The sequence below is a fragment of the Lytechinus variegatus genome, chromosome 13, assembly GCF_018143015.1.
Source record: "Lytechinus variegatus isolate NC3 chromosome 13, Lvar_3.0, whole genome shotgun sequence".
Lineage (NCBI taxonomy): Eukaryota > Metazoa > Echinodermata > Echinoidea > Temnopleuroida > Toxopneustidae > Lytechinus > Lytechinus variegatus.
In genome coordinates, this window is record NC_054752.1 from 35,000,776 (window position 1) to 35,021,823 (window position 21,048).

Here is a 21,048-nt window from a genome sequence, read left to right on the forward strand (position 1 = left end):
AAACAGAAAAGAAAAATGTAACAAGAATGTTACATTACATATTACACAGTTGCTAAAGTGCATTCACATGGGTGCGTGCGATCCCAAATAAAAGTAAAAATGTAAAAAAAAAAGCTAAAATTGAAATAGTTCCCATACTCCTTTTTTACACATAAGCTGAAATTAAGCTAGAATTATGCTGAAAATCAAAAGGTAGTGAAAGTGGGATAATACTTTACCAAAAGGCAATTTCAAGTGACATTGCATAATGTCTGTTGGTTATATACCTTGTTATACTTGGTGTGATTATACCTTAATTGTGCCGTATTCCCAATGAAAACATAATAATCTGCCATTAATGAAACTTAGTTATCTGCACAGAAACGTTTTTTTGGCGCAAACAGAGGCTCTTTTACAATATTGCAGCATTGCGTGATGTCACAACAACCTGTTATTGACATCTTAGATCAACATTTAACATCACAATCTGAAAGATACGACTGGGTCCACAATCTGAAAGATACGACAGCGCTCTGTATAAAGTGCTAACAACATTCCTGTGTGGCCAGTAAAGGTCTTTTCACATTTAGGTCAGCAAAAAATAATCTACTCATTTCCAATGAAAACTGAAGATAATTAAGAGCTCTGACCTTGAGAATGTCCTTGACAATTTTCTTCTCGTCATGGAAACGGGCCTTGAGATCATCAACGTAGAACTTAAAGAGGTCAAGGGGCGTTGACCCTGGTTTACCCAGCATGCTATTGAAGCGAGGATCGGCACTGATGATTGGATATAGATCCATCCACAGAGCCATGGAGTGAAGCTGACCTCTGTCGTGCAACTCATCAAGAAGAACCTAAATATTGAGAAGAATAATGGTGAGTTGCTTGATTTTCTAATAAGTGCTTTCTTGTATACTTGCATAACCATGAAATCCTGTTGCTCTCAGTCATCTCATTCATGTCATATCTTTTATGTCGGGGAGGGGCTTAACCTTCCAATGCAAATCAGAAATTTCATAGCTTAGTTGTTTCTATCAGAACGTTGTGTGTCAAAATCCAGGCCATGGCATGTTTTCCTTCAGCAAGAAATTTATTCACATTGCGCTGCACTCAACCCTGGTGAGGTGAACAGGTACCTGGCAGGATTAATTCCTTGAACGCACTGAGCAGTGGAAATGGCTATCTCTTGCTAGGGCCGGGTTAATAATAGCACGTCTCAAAATAAATTATTCCTTAAAAGATGGCACTATATAAATGCCTATTATAATAATACCAACATGCTTATATAGCGCATATCACTGCCAAATGCGTCCCTATGTGCTTCATTGGATATTATTACCCTGGCTTTAGCCCCGCAGCCTTTTACAGCGCGGTGGCATTTCAAGGAATAAATTCCTGCCAGGTACCCATTTACCTAACCTGGGTTGAGTACAGCACAATGTGGACAAATTTCTTGCTGATGGAAATTACGCCATGGCTGGGATTCGAACCCACGACCCTCTGTTTCAAAGTCCGAAGACTAATCCACTGGGCCACAATGCTCCACATGCCTATTATTTCATGATCTTACCAGAAATGCTTCCCGGCACTTTCTAAAGTGTCTCTTCTTCAACATCTTAGCTCTCTCTAGCTCTTCTTCTTCCTCCTTCTCCATCTGACGAATGTGTTCCTCAAAACAAATCAATGCATCCTCTTTGTCCATACCTATCAATAACATAAGATATTAATACCGGTAAGTGTTTTTCGCTATGGGTAAAAAGATGCAAAAAAAATGCACAGTGCTTCACGAAAAAGGCTGGGAGGTTGCATAGAATTAAAGCATGAACATGTGACTGCATAATTACACATAATGGTCATAATAATAATAAAAAGTATAAATACAGTCCAACCTGTATATAATACCACCCAAGGGTGACAAGAAAAGCAGGCTCTATGAACAGATCTATGATGGTATGGTGGAAGATACATGTGACCTATGTAGCCCACTAAAGGTCCAAAATATCCCCATGAAATATCACTCAGTTCAATACTACTTGTGATTTGGAATGAACAGGTGCAGAAAAAATAGCCAGTTAAAAAACCCCAACAAAAACCCTGTCATTAGTATTACCTATTTAAACCTCAGCTCATTTGACATTTATGCATTAGTCGAGCCTGAGTAAACCCAGAGTGAAAACACACTACATAGGGCCCTGTTTCAATCACTCTTAAAATGGAATTAGCCATTTAAACTCACTGTTGCTTGAGCATATCATGAAATACACCCAATGCAAACCAATTAACAAGATTGTTTGAAATGTTCAATTGATCAAAAACATTTGCGTAAAAGGTGCCATGACCCTGTATCATAAAAGAGACAAGCAATTGTACTATTAAACGTAACTTTAAGTCTAAGGCAATCTATGAACAAAAAGTTACAACTGGGCCCTGTCTTACAAAGAGTTGCGATTGATCCAATCGTATGGAAATCCATCAGTGTCATAATTTTTTTCTACAGGGAATTTGCACAATCTCCTAAAAAAAAAGAGAATCACACTGAATCTTTAAGAGAATGAGAAATGTATAAATGTACATCATATCTAGACAATATTTTGAACAAATTTGCATTTTTAATTGTTGACATTGCTGGCCGTCCATAGTTGTGATTGATCGAACTCTTTGTAAGACGTGGCCCTGATTGTAAATATAAATCATCCCTTTACCTTACAAACCCAACAGACCCGTTTATAAAAGCAGTTTCTATAATAAGTTTAATCTCGGCCAATCAAATTAGATTATTTCACATTAAACTGTTTTTGCACATTTTCAAGTTTTATGGAACCTTCCCAAGATCATGTAACTCACTCATAAGCTCGTCATCTTCAGCAAACGATGGATTCTCGGCCAGATAGCGCTGGCACTCGGACCACGTCGTACGGAACGTCACGTTTGGCATGCTATCAAGAATGTTGTTCATCGCTTCGATGTTTCTCTTGCGCAACACCTTCGCCTCCTCCTTCTCCTTCTTGCTCAAGAAGAAGATGACATCGTCGTAGAGGTCCTTCCGATCCCGATCCGGTACCACTCTCCAGATTTCCTCATCCTCAAACATAGCGTCTGCTTTCCTGTGATAGAGAGAAATATGGTTGAAATTTTGAATTATGAAGACATATACTTTCAGCATTTAAACCAAGATGAAGTAAATGGGGAACTGGTAGGAATTTGTTATCTTAATTGCAGAATACATAGCAGCTGTTCTATTACTTTGTTTAAACTTTGAATATGACATTTTATAAGTCTTCTAATTCATTCCAATCAATTAAATGCACTTGGATGGAATTAAATTAAATCCAGAATAGTTCAAATACAAGTCAATTCAATAGGGGATAAATAATACTACTAAATCTTGTACCTGTATCTAGTGGTAGAAGTCATTTTAGGATGTTGTTGGAGATACTCTTGAAGTTCTTCCTTAGCCTTCTTGGCTTTCAATCGCTGTTCCTCCTGAAATCACAATAATAATAAAATTGTCACCGTCCTCATCATCACTACCATCTTCCTTCTCATTATAATCATCACCATCACCATCATCATTGTGATGATTACCATCATACTTCAATTTATGTTGCTTATGGTGAAACATATCTGTAAGAACATTGCAACTTCTACTTTTATTAGTAAAAAATCTCTAAAAGAACTTGAATTCACTGAGGTATTTGTATTGAATGCTTATTCGTATCTCTTATCATCTATCTATTCAATTACTTCATTGGTACATACAAAATTAACATTAGCACAAGCTGAAAGAGTTCATTTGCAAAGAGTAACTGCCACATATCAACAATGATGAAAAACCAATAGAGTGGCAAAAACCACAAACGAAGAGAAATCCTAACAAAAAAAGAAATTGATCTAACCTTTTCTTCCTTGCCTCTCTGTACTTTCCAATTGTTGAATACTTGTTTCTTCTCACTCAATTTGGTAAGAGCTCTGAAATGACAAAAATACAGAGACACACGATAAATACACCTTTTTATCATGTCCCTTGGAGAGGTCTTAAAGCTGTTGATACCAAGGTGAAGTTGCCTTAGGCTGTTTTATGCATGACTTACAAAGGGATACTTGAATGATAGATCCTCTAATACACAAAGCTACTTAAAGTGTGTAATGAATGAATGAATAAATAAATTGAATCCTGGGGAAGGTTTCACATAAATTTCAACTATGGCAGGCAGTTCATGCCATAATTTACTGTCTTTTGTGGATTGGCCTTGATGAAATGTGAAAAAATGGCAATATTGAATTTAATGTTCAAGAAAAGAATCTTCATCAATAAAGTACAATCTAAAAAAGAAAGAAAATCTGTAAATGTGTGAGCATTCTTTACTAATATGAGTGCAACAGTACCCCCAAAATCAGTAACATGAATTGCTTGCAATGGTTAAGTACCATTTCAACAAACCTTACTTTGAGAAAAACCCTCCCTCATGAATGACTTACTTGTATCGAGGATCATTCACTATCAGTCTCATGGCCTGGTCCCAGTTTGCTGTCGATGGAACGCTCTGTAAATAATAACAATATAAGATATCATCATCTTTATAGAGCATTTTAACCATACATTAAAAACATGTATTTTGGTCTGCATCAATTGCCTGTGCAGTATCAGAGTGTATCCCTGGAATCAAATTTCTCTCTCTTTTAGATTGCTTAGGGGTGGGATAGATGATAATAATCATATTGATGCCTTATTTCATGGAATACCAGAAATATTCCACTCGTTAGGGCCTTTACTCCACTCATCTGCCCAACTCTTGGAATATTTCTGGTATTCTATTCAGAGCCATCCAATATAATTATTAGATAATAAAATACACAGCAATAGATACTTTAAAAATGTGACCAAATATGAAGGGATTTCAGAAAAGAATTCTGAGGGGAAAAAATTACTTTAAAAAAACTTATAGTGAAACATGTAAAGATGCTTATGAAATAACATTTTTAGGGTTTTCTCTTAAAACTTTGTATGCACTGACAGCAAGAAGGGCCATAAAGACCTGGGGCTTGTCTTACAAAGATTTGCAACTGATCCGATCAATCAACTATGGAAAGCCAGCAAAGTCATCACATGAAATGCATGTTTGTTCAAGAATTTTTCTAGATATGAATGTATATCCATAAAGTCATTGATTTCTTGACAATTTGGTGTGTTTTCATTTGTTTACAAAGGACATTTTCCAAATTTCCTGTAGAAAAAATTATGACACTGATGGATTTCCATAGTTACGACTGATTGGATCAATCATATCTCTTTGTAAGACAGGGCCCTGGTTTATGCAAACCTCAATTCAATCCCTTTAAAGTAAAGCTGAATACTCTTTGAGTTGTAACTTACCCTTTCCCTGAGAAGTTGTTTAAAAGCATCCTTAGCTTCTTCCTTTGTATTGTAGACTACTTCTTTTAGTTCTGGTGTGTCTGGTCGAGACTCTGATGCACTGTTTGGAATTCAAAATTATAAATAATTTACTAATGACAATCATAATAATCATCAAAATGAATGGGATTCGAAAAGCTAATTTCATTTTGTTTAATCATAACAAAAAATACAAAAACAATTGGAAATCAGGGTTGTCAGTGACACAAAATAAGGAGAGTTGAAAGGTTTAAAATATTTGCAAATGCTTCTATATTGGGTCTAGAAATAAACAAACTTATACCCAAAACAAGATGAAAAAAAAACATATATGCAATGACCAGGGTTGTAGTTGAGGCAGGTAGATCTGAGTCATGAGATAGTTGGAGAAAACCTTCTCACATAGACTTGGGTCAAGATCAAAGAGGCCAGCATCAACGACATCCCTGGTAATCACTAGAAATCTATACTACCAACCTTCCAGCATCCTCATCCGTCTTTGGAGTGGCACCGGGTACCATTCCCTGTGCCGCCATGAACGGTAGGATACCCGGCGGCACACCGGGCATGGGTACCCCTGGGAGGGGAATCCCCATCATGGCTGCTGCTGCCACTGCTGGGTTCATTACAGCAGCAGCAGCGGCAGCAGTAGGGTCCATAGCAGCCCCTGTCCCTGCTGCAGCGGCCGTGACTGCTGGTACAGTTGTAGCTGGCTGGGTGGTCTCGGCCTGGGAAGGGGGCGTGTCCTGCGCCTCTTGCTTTGCAGCTGCTTCTTCAGTTTGGGGTTTGTCTGCTGATGTGGTATCGGAGCCATCAGGAGAGTTCGGGAGCACCCTGGAGAAGTTAAAAAAAGAAATGATAAATGTTCTGGTTTGTAAAAAAAAACATATTTGAACTTTGACCTCATGACCCTCAAATCTAATCAGATCCTTGTCACTTTGAGGTTCTTTAGTTATTGCAAGAATGAAAATGGGATAGACAGATGAACGATGCAAAAACATAATGCCTCTGGTTAGCGCAGGCATAAATATCTTTTTTTATATTAATATCAAGCATTTGAGTGTTTTGGATTTTTACAGACTTGTATCAATCAGATATGATTATTGTAACACATGTAAACCAGTCTTTCCTTTAAATCCAATATAAATTTGTGAGGCTATTGCATGCACTAACTGTTTAACAGTGGACTTGTAGCCATGCAGAATAAGAACACTGACTATTTTTGAAAATGTATACATTGAAAATTCATTGCATGTCCTTTAATTTTAACAACGAACTCATAACCAAGCATAACACATTAACAAAGAGAATACTCACTTGTCTAAACCCTCTGCTTCAATCCGAGCTGGAAAGAAAATAATAAAGACAGGTAGAAGAAGTATTAACAATAGAATTGTGTTGATAACATTGTAGGAGAAATGTGTACCTATTTCATCCCTAATTGCACCATCAATAATTGAGGGGAGGGGAGGGGGGGGGGCTAAATACCACTACCTGTGCATTGTCAATCATCATCATTGCCAGCAACTTCAGCACACTTTCATCATTGTAATCATCACAATTATCCTCATCATCATCACAATATTGTCATCATCATCATCACCATCATCCATCATCACAATAATCATCATCATCATCATCATCATCATCATCACCTTCATGATCATCACCATCATCATCATCTTAATCATCATCCATCATCGCCATCATCATCATCGTCATCATCACCATCCTCCTCTTTGTAATGCTTTGATGCAAGCAGGAATAATCACCTTTCAAATCTTCCAAATCTTTGGGTATAGTCCACTTAGACTCCTTAGTTTGACTGTTGTGGAAGTACACCTTCCCGGAATCTGATTTAAATTCCTTCCAAGGACATTCAGACAAAAGGATCTATGGGTAATAAAACAAATATAAGAACAATTATTTAAATAGCCAGTGTGTTAGCTCAGTTGGTAGAGCATCCTTCTCAATAAAGGGACATTTGGAATTCAATTCCTGACCGTGTCAGACCAAAAAGAAGGTGGTTGCTGCAACCGTGTTTGGTGTTCAATGATTAGAGGGATAGAGCAGCATCAATATGGCACGCACAGTGGCTGCTGGGCTGACAATTAATTGGGTAAAATCAATTTTCCGGGTATATCTATTTCAGATTTCTATGTCCAACAATAATTTTAATTTTCAATGCACTTTCACCTCAGATAATATGTAAAGTATTTAACAAGTTATAACTATTCAAATGCAAAGAATCCTAATCCATTATTTATCATGAATTCATGAGCATATTTTCAATCATATTTTATTTGATGGTATGGAGTGAACAAACTTTTACTTAATAATATACATGGCATATTAATCTTTTCTGCCTACCTGAATGACAGTGAAGCAACCGTATGTTCAGCATGTACTTGTTTTTCTAATAATTGTTAAAGATAACTATTATTAGATTTCAACCTCATACATCAGGCCATCCTTCATCTAAGTTCTTCTTTAACTGGCTTCATCCCTCACCCTGCTTCAATTCACTTCTATTATCGTCATTCCTGGCAATATCAGTTCCAGAAGTGACATGGCTATGTAGGTGACATCACATTATGTGAGGAATGTAATCATAAATATCAACAATAAATCATTAATTTGGTTATCTTCAAGAGTTGCACTGTGCTTCTATATATACTTACTTCGGCCCTTGTCTTGAGTTCATCAGGTTTTTCCCACTTGGATTGCTTGGTATTATTGTTATAGTAGTATGTCCTTCCGTCTGGTGCTTTGTGCTCTGTCCACTGGCTCTTCTGGTAAATATAAAAAGAAGAAATGAACAGTTTAATCTCTTGATTCAAAATATACATACAAGATAAAAAAAGAAAAGACACGGTTGAATCTACAAAGCTGTTTTTCATTGATGTGCTGTTAATATATTCCTATGAAATCAATTCTAATACAAGTGCATTTATCTTCAGCACCTTGAAGCAGCGATTGTCACCTCAGGACAATCTTCCTTCAAGACAATTCTTCCCAAGGTATGGCTCTCCAGGAGGACAACTTCTTTAGTATGGCAGGACAGAGGAGGTGTCATCCTTTTATTTTCCTACCTACATGTACAATGCCAAAGATCTGGGATCTTTTAACGGCAAAGCCGGATCGAGGCAATAATATACTAGTATCTCTAAAGCGCAGAGGCGTTTTTACCATGTATTACACAAGTATTGAAAGTGTAATATTAATGATTATTTTCATCATTACCTTCCATCCCTCAGGAATTGTGTAGTAACTCAAGAAAAAGAGCAAGTTTCCTACCTACTTTTGATACATGTGTGGCGTCGCGCGAAAACCAGACTATTGGTAAGAGACAATAAATGCGCTAGGACGTCATTTAAATATGCATGTCATCAAACTTTTGTCTGGCGCGCGTCGCGAGGAAAATCAAAACAAACAACCCGCGGGAAATAAATTAAATGTCAGGCGCATTTTTATTTTTGAGAACTGTGGATATATCGGCTCGATATATATGGTGGCCCATTTCATGAAATGTTGATATCCCTTGCTCGAATGAAAACTACCATGAATACAGTGAAACTTCTGCTTCCTGATTCGCTCGTTCAATGAAAGTTAATATTTCATCAAGAATTGCTGTCAAATTAAATCTTTATGAAATGTAGCGCCATGAGCGTCTACTGACGGTGTGTGCGCTCTACAAATATACACTATTATTATTATTATTATTTATCAGCTTTTCACTGTTTATTGCCACCGAAAAAAACTTGGTTTTGCACAATTGAATTTTGTCTCGCAATCTACTATGGTCAACAAAGAAATTCGTGATCACTCTCGCAAAAAGTGTTCACTAGCATACAAGTTCATGAGCTTTCGAGTGCCGCTGCAACTCTTTATCAAGTGACGAAAATTATCTGAAATAATTTTCGTCACTTGATAAAGAGTTGCAGCGGCACTCGAAAGCTCATGAACTTGTAAGCTAGTGAACACTTTTTGTGAGAGTGATCACGAATTTCCTAGAAAGCCAGTGAACACTTTTTGCGAGAGTGATCACGAATTTCCTTGTTGACCATAGTAGATTGCGAGACAAATGAATACCCTCTAGCAATTATTTCAATCCGCAATAATGAACATATTTAGTACAATTGAATTTTGTTTGTGTTTATTTTCCAAAGCTTAAGCATGATATTTTTAGATTTTACTTTGCGAGAAAGTGAAGTATGGACAAACAGCAAGGTGGTGTCTTTTTTTTTTGGGGGGGGGGTTATGGGCAGGGACAAATCTAGGATGGAGGTGGGCAGGGGCTTTGGCCCCTCTTTTTTCCCCCAGAACTCATGTATAAACATGTAAAAAATTACCATTTGCTTGTGATTTTTTGTATGGATAGCCCCCTCCCATTTTCGAAAATGTTCTGCGGCGCGTGTGGGGGTGGGTACCCCCCCCCAAAAAAAAATAAAATAAAAATTGATAAGCTGTCCCCCCTAAAAAACCCAGATAAATAATCCAATCCCATCTGCCCCTGGTCTTTGGATCTTGTGACCTCCTCCCATGTTAAAACTACAAATAGTCTCCATAAGGGTTTTTTTTGCATGTAATGTGAGTGTGTGGGTGTGGGTTCTAGTGTGGTTGTGGTTGAATATGTAGAATAATATGTTTTATTGTATTCGCCTAGCTGTGTATGTATGAAATTATGTCTGCAATACAAAAGATCACCTCGCCTATGCCAGGTATGTTGGGCATAACAAAAGAACCAACATTTCCCTATCATGAAAAGATGGAATAACAAGCCGACTACCATTTATACCCATACAGCCAGGCAGGGGGGGGGGGTACCCCTGATTCAATTGGCCATATCTCTAATTTGAATATGAATTAGACTCTAATATTTTGTATACACATTGTACATGTGTCCAGGTACCATAAAATATAAAAAAAACAAAATCCAAAATTTCACCTATAATACCCATTTTCCCAGGATGGCCCACACATGGGAATTGCTGGTACATGCTTTTTGTACTACATATTCATATACGATGTCTTATGTAGATGTCAGACTAATAAATCACGGTTGTGGATTCCAAAAATATAATGTATATTTTTCAGTTTATATCTCTGTCAGTTCAATATTGTTTCATGCAAAGTCAGTTTCTAGAGCAGTGAAATGACTGATAATGCTCATGCCTCTATATAATGTACTAAAAACAAATTTCATAATAAAGTTACCCCAAAATGATACTACAACACACTAATGCAGCAGTCGTATTTTCACTACAGTGGCGGTACAGCGAGTCAAAAACATCTGTTTTATTAAAGGTAAATGCTAGTTTTGGTAACGATATCAAAATGATTTCGTACAGAATCCAATGAAATGACCACCAAAGTGTCTGTTTGTATAAATAAATGTGCCAAAGGATTCTGGAAGAAATTGTGTAATTGCTGAGAAATCAGCAAATAAGCGCAGGATTCGGGTAGAGCGTCGGGCCCGACGCTCTAAGCAATAATTATACATTGTCCCACATGCGCATATCTGTGTTGGGGATCTTCGGTGTGAACATTTTTCAGCGTACATTTCACAAAGTTCAGTTAATGTAACTGTACCAGATCTAGATCCTCGATGATATACTGACAATTAAGCATTGTTTTACAGACTTTCTTATGAAATCAGTGTTTACTGCAACTACTGGAATTTCTCTTTAATTTTTATTCAAAACACTGATATGTAGCTGGTAAAACATATTGTTAAAATGGCCGTTTTTGACTCACTATACGCCCACTGTAGGGAAACTGACTGTGCCATTAGTATCAGGGTGAAAATGTATGGATTCAGAGTAATATGAGATTACGCATTAGTACAAGTGAAATGTATGCATATGGAATCTATATTAGAGCTCTGTCCTGAAAAGTCCAAGCTAAATGTGAACAGAATAAATAACTTTCCTTGGCAAATCGTGGAGCTAAATTGCACAGTCAAGAAAATGATTAAAGGCAGTGCTGATATTATAAGACCCTGCATACACAGCAACTGCACACACAGCAACTGTTTATAAAGCTGTCTTTGAAATATGCATAACTGGTGACCATTTCTTTAAGTAAGTGATATACACCAAATTTTCATTAGTGATGATTAAGCGCCTAAGAAAGGATCACCTGTCGTTCGGAAACTCACCTAAAAACAGTATTACGAAACACCCATGAAAAGATTTTTGAGACTGATACAAAATATTAAGTACTACACTGCAACTTCAGAAGCATAATTTTTTTTAGACCATTACAAGATATTAATGCACACACAGCAACATAAGAAGACTTATTTTGAGACCAGTACAATTTCAGAAGCCCCCAGTGATAACAATTTCATTAACTGACAATGCTACCCTGTTTACATAAAACAATATAAATGCAGGTTTGATTTCTTTCACTACATATTGTCAATCTGTTATGTCAAATGCAATCCAGTGTTGATCAACAATTACACTGCCCACAGATTCATTGTCATCTTCAGTGATTTTATTGCCAATATCTAGGAAAAAACATGTCTCACAACTATCCCTGCATAATTAGAATTCTCTCACCGGGACCCAAAGTGAATTCAGAGGGCCATACTCCCGCACCACACACTTCTGGCATTGGGCTTCAAGGGTCTCTGGGGTTTGCACTGCACCCACTAACATTACATTCTAAATTGATCAAGCTCTACATTTACTTACGTTTCCAATGGCAGAATAATCCAGCTGGAATGCATATGTTGAGATATAAATTCAATGGGAATCATTTATGGTCATTTACAGTTATTTACAATGCACATGTGATTTATTAGAAGAATATTTTCCTAATGTAGTCTATTACTCTAAACTCCAATGGTAAATCATTTTCTACTCGCGTACTCTTTACAACATTCAATTTTTCTCCTACGAAACAAAGTATTTTCTGCATGCTTCTCAGCATTCATTTTTTAAAAGAACGATTCAATGAAAGATTGAAGACTTATTTACAGACCCAGTCAGCAATCTTTGAGCATAGTTTACACTCGATTTTACACTCGAGCAAGAACAAAGGAAATGGTCCAGTGAATCTATTGTTCTCCTATTGTTCTGGCTTGGTCACTCTATTGTTCTGGCCTCGAGTGTAAATTTGAGTGTAAACTATGCTCAAAGATTGCTGACTGCCACTGTACAAAACATATAAATGCCAATGATGGATGCCGGAGCACAAGAGTGCAAGTCCACCTTAATGAAATGAGGGTTCCATGCCATTTCCTCCGCCCACACACAATTGCTCCACTGTTAATTCCATACACTAAAGAAATCAACTTGGGATTTAACACTATTCCATATCCTAAATCCAACCCTAAACCTAACATAAACCCCTATTGCAACCCTTACCCTATATCTTCGACAAAATAAAGCCCGGAGAAATTGTCGGCGGAGCAGATGTCTAGTCACCAAATCAGATCCTGAAGCATGACAAAGAGACTCAAGGGGGACTATCGGTAACCGTAACCCCCCCCCCAAAAAAAAAAGATGCACAAAATAGAACTTGTAGGAAGCTATTAAAAGCCAATGTAAATGAAATTGTGATTTGTTAAAGTACCTTTTTCTTAGCTGGTGGTTCGTCTCCCCCTCCCTGTACTGTATCCTTCAGAGTTGGTTTGCTCTCACTAGGTTTGTTGTCACCAGATGATGAAGGCTGCATTAGAAAAAATTATTGAGAGTTATGAAATAATCAGCTTTTAAAAGTGAATTTTCATTGTTTTTAGCAGATTCTCATATTCAAAAATTCAAATTCATTTATTTCACATCTCTTAAAAACAGAGTTCAATACATAGTGAGTTAATGCAATAGAGTAAAAACAACAATGACAGTTGTACAATTTAGACAACAACAAGAAGAAAAAAAATTTATCCCGCTTCCCATAGCACCCTTTGCCAAATGCCTGTAATTGTACTTTTCTAGCATACACGATGACATAAGTGTAATTATGCACAAAAATCTGCATAATCCATGGTTTTGTACCATGGTACAATTGAAACCTCTCTTGAGAATACAGGCCTGTGGGTTTGAGTCAAGTTCCTATTAAATGCAAGGATGGACTTGCATGCTGAATGTGACACATCATCAAACTTCTCCACACGGCGTGATATTGTGTTATAAACCATATGTGTGTCGGCATTTAAACTTACCCCTAAGTCATTTTTAAAACGTCTTCTTCCCCAGACTATATATTTTTCAACTTGGAAATAGGAACAAGAATCTCAAGATAAATTGATAAGAATCTCTTCTCAATTTGTCTTTTTCCAATGTTTTCAAAAAGAGGAAAGCTTAGGATTAATGTGTGTCTTCATGCCCCCAATGGGAAATGAATAATTTTACAGGGGTGTAACTGATTATAAAAAAAAAAGAAACTTAAAAAGCTGATATTTTGAAGAAGAACTCCCATACTTTTGTAAAGAGAATAGTTAAAATGAGCTAAAAATCATAAAAACCAACATAGTTGAAATTAGCTAAAAATGCTGAATTCTTTCACCCCAGATTTTAAGGCAATAAAGAAATGAGAAGAACCTATTAAAGTCAATAAATTCTTATAAATACTCACCTTTGCAGTCGTCTCTGAATCTGAAGCACTTCCTGTTGGAGCTGCAATACATAAAGCAACAGAAAGAAAAAATCATTAGTGATTGAATAAGAAAATAACAAAACGTCTTGGAATGAGTGGAATTCGAAACTGTCATCCACTGCTTGCTATGCGTCTTGTAAATCCAACCCATCAATCTACCATGAAGCCATTACATTCCTAACTATATAAATTTCTAATTGATTTTTTCTGGTCACCTTGACTGGGTGCATGTCAAAATTGTCTTGACAATAATTTAACCTCCCCTTGATATTCGTGAGGATGAACTTGGCAAGATATGAAAATCACCTTGCTCAAAAAATTAAACATGACCCTAGTCTAAAACAAACTGACCTTCATAGCACATTTCATGTTTGATCAAAGGGCTAATTTTTATGATTGAGCAATGATCACTTTGTGCGATTAAGTATACAAATGAACTATACAATTGAAATGTTTTGTGTTAAAGGCCAATGACAACAAAGTGGGACTAGACCAAGACAGTGCTGTTATGAAGAGAAGGTGAATGCAACTGTTGACAAAGGAAAAAACAAACAAACTAACAATATTTAAAGCTATTATCAAAGCTGATATTACCATAACCTGGTATTAAAGTGTGATTTGAAGTGTTTGGGTCTTTTAAATCATGTGATGGCTAAACAATAGGGAATATTCATGAAGCTTTTTGTCAATGAGTTCCACTGACATACAAGCAATAAATTTTCTAGTCAATCATATGCAAGGATTTCAGTAGCTTGTAACATCTGTCATAGAAAATCACAGACAAAGTGTTTCATGGAAGATTCCCTTATTTGTCTTGAGAAGTACCTGATGCAGCAGTAGTGGCAGTTGTTTCTGCAGAGCTTGTTTTAGCCGATGACATGGTAGATACAGGTGGTACTGTAGGAGGTACAACCGGTGGAAACATTCCTAGAAGAACGGAAATACGGAATTTGATCATCATCATCATCAGCACCAGCACCATCACCATCATCATCATCATCATCATCACCATGAGCAGCAGCATCCTCATCATCATAACCATCATCATCATCATCATCACCACCACCATCAACCCAACTACCAATAGACCAGTTCGTAGTTAGTTCATGGACAATTTTGGTCAAATGACCTTTCATTTCTTTCATTATGATAGGCAGGTTTCAAAGCAAGATATTATGTAAGCATGCCTTACATAGCAGGATGAAGAAACTGAATAGATCAGGTGACTAGAATAGCACACCAATGAACACATTATGAAGGTAGTTGTTGCATTCCTACTTTGAATGCATTTCGTAGCATGTTGCACAATGTACAAACTGTGAAATACCAGTCGTTCGTGGACGCATTGTTGTTGTTTTTGGATGTAGGCCTAAATGAAAAACACCATTCAAAAGAATAAATGAATAATCAAGACATCAAAGTTGGTGCTTATCTCATTGGATTTTAAACCACCATGTCATTTTAGTACAAATAACCTTCCTCTGATCATGCGCAGAATCTTTTGATCATGCGCAGAAAGGAACTACGAACTGGCTTATACTACCATCTTCCTTATCATTACCACTCAACATCATTTATACTGCATGTATTTATTTACAGTGACTTACCTGGAGGGAAGCCTGGTGGCATCATAGGAGGCATACCCATGTTAGGTGCATTGGGCCATCCAGGGGGTGGCATGCCCATGGGAGGCATAGGGGGCATTCCAGGAGGGGGTTGCCCAAAGTTTGGTGGCGGCATGTTCATCGGGGGTCCTCCCCCGGGTCCTGGCCCTCCCTGTGGCGGAGGCCCACCCGATGGTGGAGGCCCCTGACCTGGCATGGGGAATGGTGGTGGGGGCATTCCTGGCCCCTGGAATGAAAATAGAAATAAAGAAAAGTATATTATTGTGACAGCAATAATTGGGTAATTATTATTAATGTTACAATTTGAGGGTGTTAAATATTTGTAAAAAGTTTTAATGAAGGAAATAATGAAGAAAAAGATGATGGCGAAGTGGTCATGATAATTATAAAAAGTACATTTTATCCCACAGCCCATTATTCTGCTCCAGTTATGAAGAGTGAATATGTGATGCTGCATGCTATAACATCAAAAAGCTTAAATCATTTTGTATTTTCCCACAATAAAGAATAAATTTACATACACATTCACACAAATGGATTACTGTTGTGAAATTTGGGGGAATAGATATTTAGGTCAAACTGATAAGTTGACTAAACTGCAAAAGAGGGCAGCAAGACTTCTTTTAAACTGTAATATATATACACCCCCTCTAATGAAATGTTTACTCATTTAAGATGGATGCCTTTTAAGAAAGAGTAGAATACTTCAGGTGTATATTTATTTATGAATGTCTTCATGACTTATCAGCAGATTGTTTTAAAAATGTTTCTAAAGAAATTTCCCAAGTGCATAATGTAAATACTAGACAAAGCGCTCATCATGATTTAGTTATAGGAAAATGTCGTACTGATTGATAAATAACTGCTTTATGTTATGATGGCTGCGTTCTATGGAATAGTCTCCCCCAAAGTGTTAAAAATGTTAAAACCCTCAACAATTTCAAACTCTCTGTTAAAAGACATTTCCTCAATCTTGCCTAGGTCGATCAACTGGGATGCAATACCATTCCCCCTTTTAGGACTGATGCTATTAACTATCATCTCTTTTTTTTGATGTATTACTTTATAAAATCACTTTCACTTTAGTCACTTTATCATGCTTTATACGTCAATATTTTAATAATATCATATGGACTAATGATTGTATATGTATTATCACCATTGACAGTTTTTGATTGTATATAGTTGTATTGTTTGTTATCCAGGGCCTCATGGAAGATCAACTTTTGTTGAATGAGCTACCCTGGTGAAATATGAATAAATAATATAATAATAATACACCTTTACAATAATGCAGACTGTTTCAGTGTTTCATGTTGTAAAAGATCTTCAATATGCTCACAATAAATCATATTTCATGAAATATATTTGCTTGGTTTACCCCTGTTTGTTCAAATCAATTTGACGATGTCTCTTACCCCAAATGGTGGCATCATCATCGGACCTTGAGGGTTGAAAGGGGGATTCCCCCCAGCGGGTGGCTGGTTCCCAGGTCCAGACTAAAAATAAAACAAAAATTCTGCAAAGTTCAAATGGGCACATTTCATACATTCATTCATTGAGATACAATATTTTGAGAGCATGTCAGTGCATAATATCTGGGGCAGAGTAGATCCTCCATATCGCATACAACAAGCCAAAACTTGGGTGCTACACTCCCTATTGACTTTGTACATGCAACCAAGTTTATGACTCAACCACAAAAAACTCTCTATAAGTGAAAATTCAATTCAATTTATTTCACATTTGCATAAAAAGACAATACATACAATTACAATGATAAAAGGCATATAATATATGAGATCACACAAAATACAGAGAATACAAATGTGTGGAATTTAACAAAGGCCAAAGGCCTATCAAAGGCAAATCCCAAACGGTTGTAAGAAAAGAAAAGTATCATAGATAAAAACAAAACATAAAAAAACCAGAACCAAATACAAAAGCAAACAACAAAACGGCTTAAAGAACAATTCATGAGTTTACAAGAATTTTTTTATACTTTCGTTTAAAAGAGTTGAGTGTTGGACATAATTTAAGATCAATGGGTAAACTATTCCACAGAGTGGGTCCAACATATTCAATTGTAGTTCGTGAGAAATTATGTTTGAAATTAGGCAAATAAAAGTAGTCAGACTGTCTAGTAATGTAACTACTAACATATTTGTTTTTCACAAATAAATCATAAAAAGAGGGAAGAGCATCGTGAAGAAACAAAATTGGGGATCTTTTCTCCCAATTCAATTGTGCTCACCCATTTTCCCCACCCTTTTCGTTGTTTTTCCAATCAGGGAAGATGGAAAATGACATGGACTCCCCTTCATCGTATTATGATTGTGACACCCTACAGCACAACAACTTTTCGACATTTTCAGTCATTTTTTGCAACAAAACTATGAAAAATAGCAGCATACTTTGTCTTCACAAATCAGCAACGTGTAAAAAATGGTTTGTTGTTTGCGTAGCTGAGTCGTTTTCACCCACGCGCTGCGGGGATCGCATTCTAGGCAAAAGTACCCGGATGATCGGAACTGAGAATACCAAGCAACTCTTACATCAGGCCACATGCAGCCAAGAGGCTTTTTCAACAAATGGTGAAGTGTCCAGTATTTCACAAGTAGTGTCTATGACTCTGATCACACGAACAACAAAGGTTATATCTGGTCAAAATACATTACAATGTCAGTTCAGGAATGTTAGTCTAAATTTAGATAAAATTCTCATTTTGTGCACGAAATTATTTCATAAAATGTGGCGAGTTCTGCCCAAAGTGCCTAGACAGGCATGGCCGTGTGATTGGCCTCTGTAAGAGGACATTCTCATTATGCTTTCTAAAACTAGTTTACTGGATACCGATTCAGGAAACCAGTTTGGAAGATCGCTCTGCTAGCATTTCCACTTCATCACACGAAAGTGGTTTTCAAAATCACTTCATGTAAAGCAATCTTGTTGCTATGGAAATGTTCTCAGTGGGGTGACACATTTCTAGCAAAATTCAAAACCGCAGTAGGTATTCTACACCTGTCGTGTGAAGTATCACACTCAAATGTGCGAAGATCATTTTGAGTGATACATCAAACTTGATATAACCAGGGAAGCCCAGCAAGCAAGTACTACATACATTTGCGTTGTGATTGTGAGACTGCATGCATTCAAATTACAATTGTAAAAAAATTCCTTGAATGCATGAGCATCTTGGTAGCCAAGGCCCCAAGCTAAAGTCGGGATAATAATAATAGCAGGGCCTGTTGGGAGAACGGTTTTCGAAACTGAAGTGGCTACTCATACATTATTATTATATCCTCGTGCTATCCCGTAAACTACAGACCTTACCAAAGTAGGGTGTCTGAAGCCACACTGAAAAGTGTCAGCATAAAACAGGCTGATTTAGAGGAAAATATGGCACATGTTTTTCGGGAAGTTCAGGCTCCTAGAAAAATGTGATCTGAATTGATTATGAACTTGTGTTTGGCATGTATGGAAAGAGAAAATTCAGGGGCTTCTTTTGACAGTAAGGACAAGTTTATATGATCATTTTAAATAAAGATTTAGAGATAAATTGCAAACCCTTATTTTTGTGTGTGTTGAGATTGCCATTTCCCCATGCGTTTTCTATGGGAAAATGAAATTTCTGTTTTGCACAATTTTTTTCACTTTGTCGCAATTTTTCATTGTGATCTGGTTTCCAAATCTTTATAAAAATCATACCATCAGAAAGAGCATAAAAAATCCTATTTGACTCTTTATGGACAAGTTTTTGGCATTAATAATAAATTTAGAACAGCTCTCAGAAGCTAAAAATTTGGATTTGTGTGTGTCCATTTCTTAACTACACAGTCTATGGCAGAGAAATGCTGAAAATTGACCTAATTTCATTCTTCTTTTTTGCAGCCAATAATTGGATTTTTTTCAAAAATGTTACATTTCTGTCAGTCTGAAGGTCATTTCTCTTCGAATTCACAAAGAAAATGTGATATTTTCTTGAAATAAGAAAAATAATTTTTTTCTCCAGACACCCTAACCAAAGATAAGAAAGTCAAACGCATGCGACTGCCAAAAGATGTGCGCGAAGATGATCAATTAACTTGTTTATTTCTCATGTTTCTAGTTCTACTTGCCAACTTGGCCTCAGAATTCTGCAACTTAACTTTAAGGCAGTGTATACAGCCACACGCGTGTGTCTTTACCATCCAGCCACACGCGTGTGGTTATATCCAGAACACCTATCTGTGGATACCGCCACACGCCGCCAGTAATAACAGTAAAACACGTATGTAGGTCTGACCGTCTATATCACGATCAAAATAACCTCATTTCTTCATTAAATTCTTACATTCTAAACCCCTTTGATATCTTTAGATCGTTTCAATTTCATTCTCACCGTCTTCTCTCCTTGCTTTTCTTGTCTTGTTACAAACGGTCGTCTGTTTAACAGCAAATTCTCTTTTTCTACTTGTGTCGATTCTGGCTTCCTTCGTGGTGGCAGACCCATACAGCGTTAGCGCAGCGCAGTAGTAGACATACACAGTTTGGGTTTCGCACGTACGCGCACATAGCCTAGAGTCAGTAGAGAATCGACACAAGTAGAAAAAGTGTGGAAATTTGCTATTTAACAGGCGGCCTTTTGTAACAAGACAAGAAAAGCAAGGAAAGAAGACGGTGAGAATAAAATTGAAACGATTTAAAGAAATCAGAGTGGTTTATAATGTAAGAATTTAATGAAGAAATGAGGTTATTTTGATCGTGATATAGACGGTCAGACCTACATACGCGTTTTACTGTTATTACTGGCGGCGTGTGGCGGTATCCACAGATAGGTGTTCTGGATATAACCACACGCGTGTGGCTGGATGGTAAAGACACACGCGTGTGGCTGTATACACTGCCTAACTTTAAATTCATGCATCACCCATTTTTAGGACAAAACATCACACATCTGATGTCTTGTTCTTGAGCTTGAGGCGTGAACCAGGCTGAGCTCCACCGTGGCTGAGGCCAGCGGACTCGACTCCCAAGTAAGTAGCTTCGTGCCCGGGCCACCGGCCAGGCGCAGCTGCGGACGTCGCTGGGCCGGGCCTGGGGGCTCGAGCGGCCTAGTTTTGACTGAAGTCGAGTGTGACACTTGGCCAGGACTCGACTCGCAACTTCTATCGGTCTTTACTCTCAATCAGATGTATAAATTAATTTCATGCACATACTAAACGATCTACTATTCAAACAACTTCATTTACAAATATATAACACTTATTACCAAATATTAAGTTCAATATAATGTAAAATGAAACTCTGTCTCACCATTTCACGGCAAATTTCCCGACACACGCGATTGATCTTTTTTATTATTCAGAATCTGACAATCATAAATGAAAATAATTTATGGCACCATTTTTAAGAATAGGATAATAAAACTCAAATATGTTATTAATTATTTTTAATAAGCTT

At 37.0% G+C, this 21,048-nt stretch overlaps 1 protein-coding gene across 2 annotated transcripts in view; it reads right to left on the minus strand.

The window, feature by feature from the left end:
* The window catches only part of LOC121426093 (pre-mRNA-processing factor 40 homolog B-like), a 28,886-nt gene extending 7,915 nt beyond the window's left edge, over nucleotides 1-20,971 (minus strand). The window contains exons 1-18 of one of the 2 annotated variants that reach the window (XM_041622244.1): nucleotides 20,902-20,971; nucleotides 17,025-17,105; nucleotides 15,589-15,832; nucleotides 14,807-14,908; nucleotides 13,961-14,001; nucleotides 12,959-13,054; nucleotides 12,076-12,099; nucleotides 8,056-8,166; nucleotides 7,147-7,267; nucleotides 6,692-6,719; nucleotides 5,852-6,208; nucleotides 5,357-5,456; nucleotides 4,462-4,526; nucleotides 3,879-3,951; nucleotides 3,374-3,465; nucleotides 2,827-3,086; nucleotides 1,553-1,686; nucleotides 630-836 (exon numbers count right to left, since the gene is read on the minus strand). In XM_041622244.1, coding sequence (XP_041478178.1) covers nucleotides 630-836; nucleotides 1,553-1,686; nucleotides 2,827-3,086; nucleotides 3,374-3,465; nucleotides 3,879-3,951; nucleotides 4,462-4,526; nucleotides 5,357-5,456; nucleotides 5,852-6,208; nucleotides 6,692-6,719; nucleotides 7,147-7,267; nucleotides 8,056-8,166; nucleotides 12,076-12,099; nucleotides 12,959-13,054; nucleotides 13,961-14,001; nucleotides 14,807-14,908; nucleotides 15,589-15,832; nucleotides 17,025-17,105; nucleotides 20,902-20,904 — 2,139 coding nt within the window. In that variant the 5' untranslated portion in view covers nucleotides 20,905-20,971. The remainder of the gene's footprint in view (nucleotides 1-629; nucleotides 837-1,552; nucleotides 1,687-2,826; nucleotides 3,087-3,373; nucleotides 3,466-3,878; nucleotides 3,952-4,461; nucleotides 4,527-5,356; nucleotides 5,457-5,851; nucleotides 6,209-6,691; nucleotides 6,720-7,146; nucleotides 7,268-8,055; nucleotides 8,167-12,075; nucleotides 12,100-12,958; nucleotides 13,055-13,960; nucleotides 14,002-14,806; nucleotides 14,909-15,588; nucleotides 15,833-17,024; nucleotides 17,106-20,901) is intronic. The other variant, XM_041622245.1, reaches the window with a different exon arrangement.
* Between the last annotated feature and the right edge of the window lie 77 nt (nucleotides 20,972-21,048).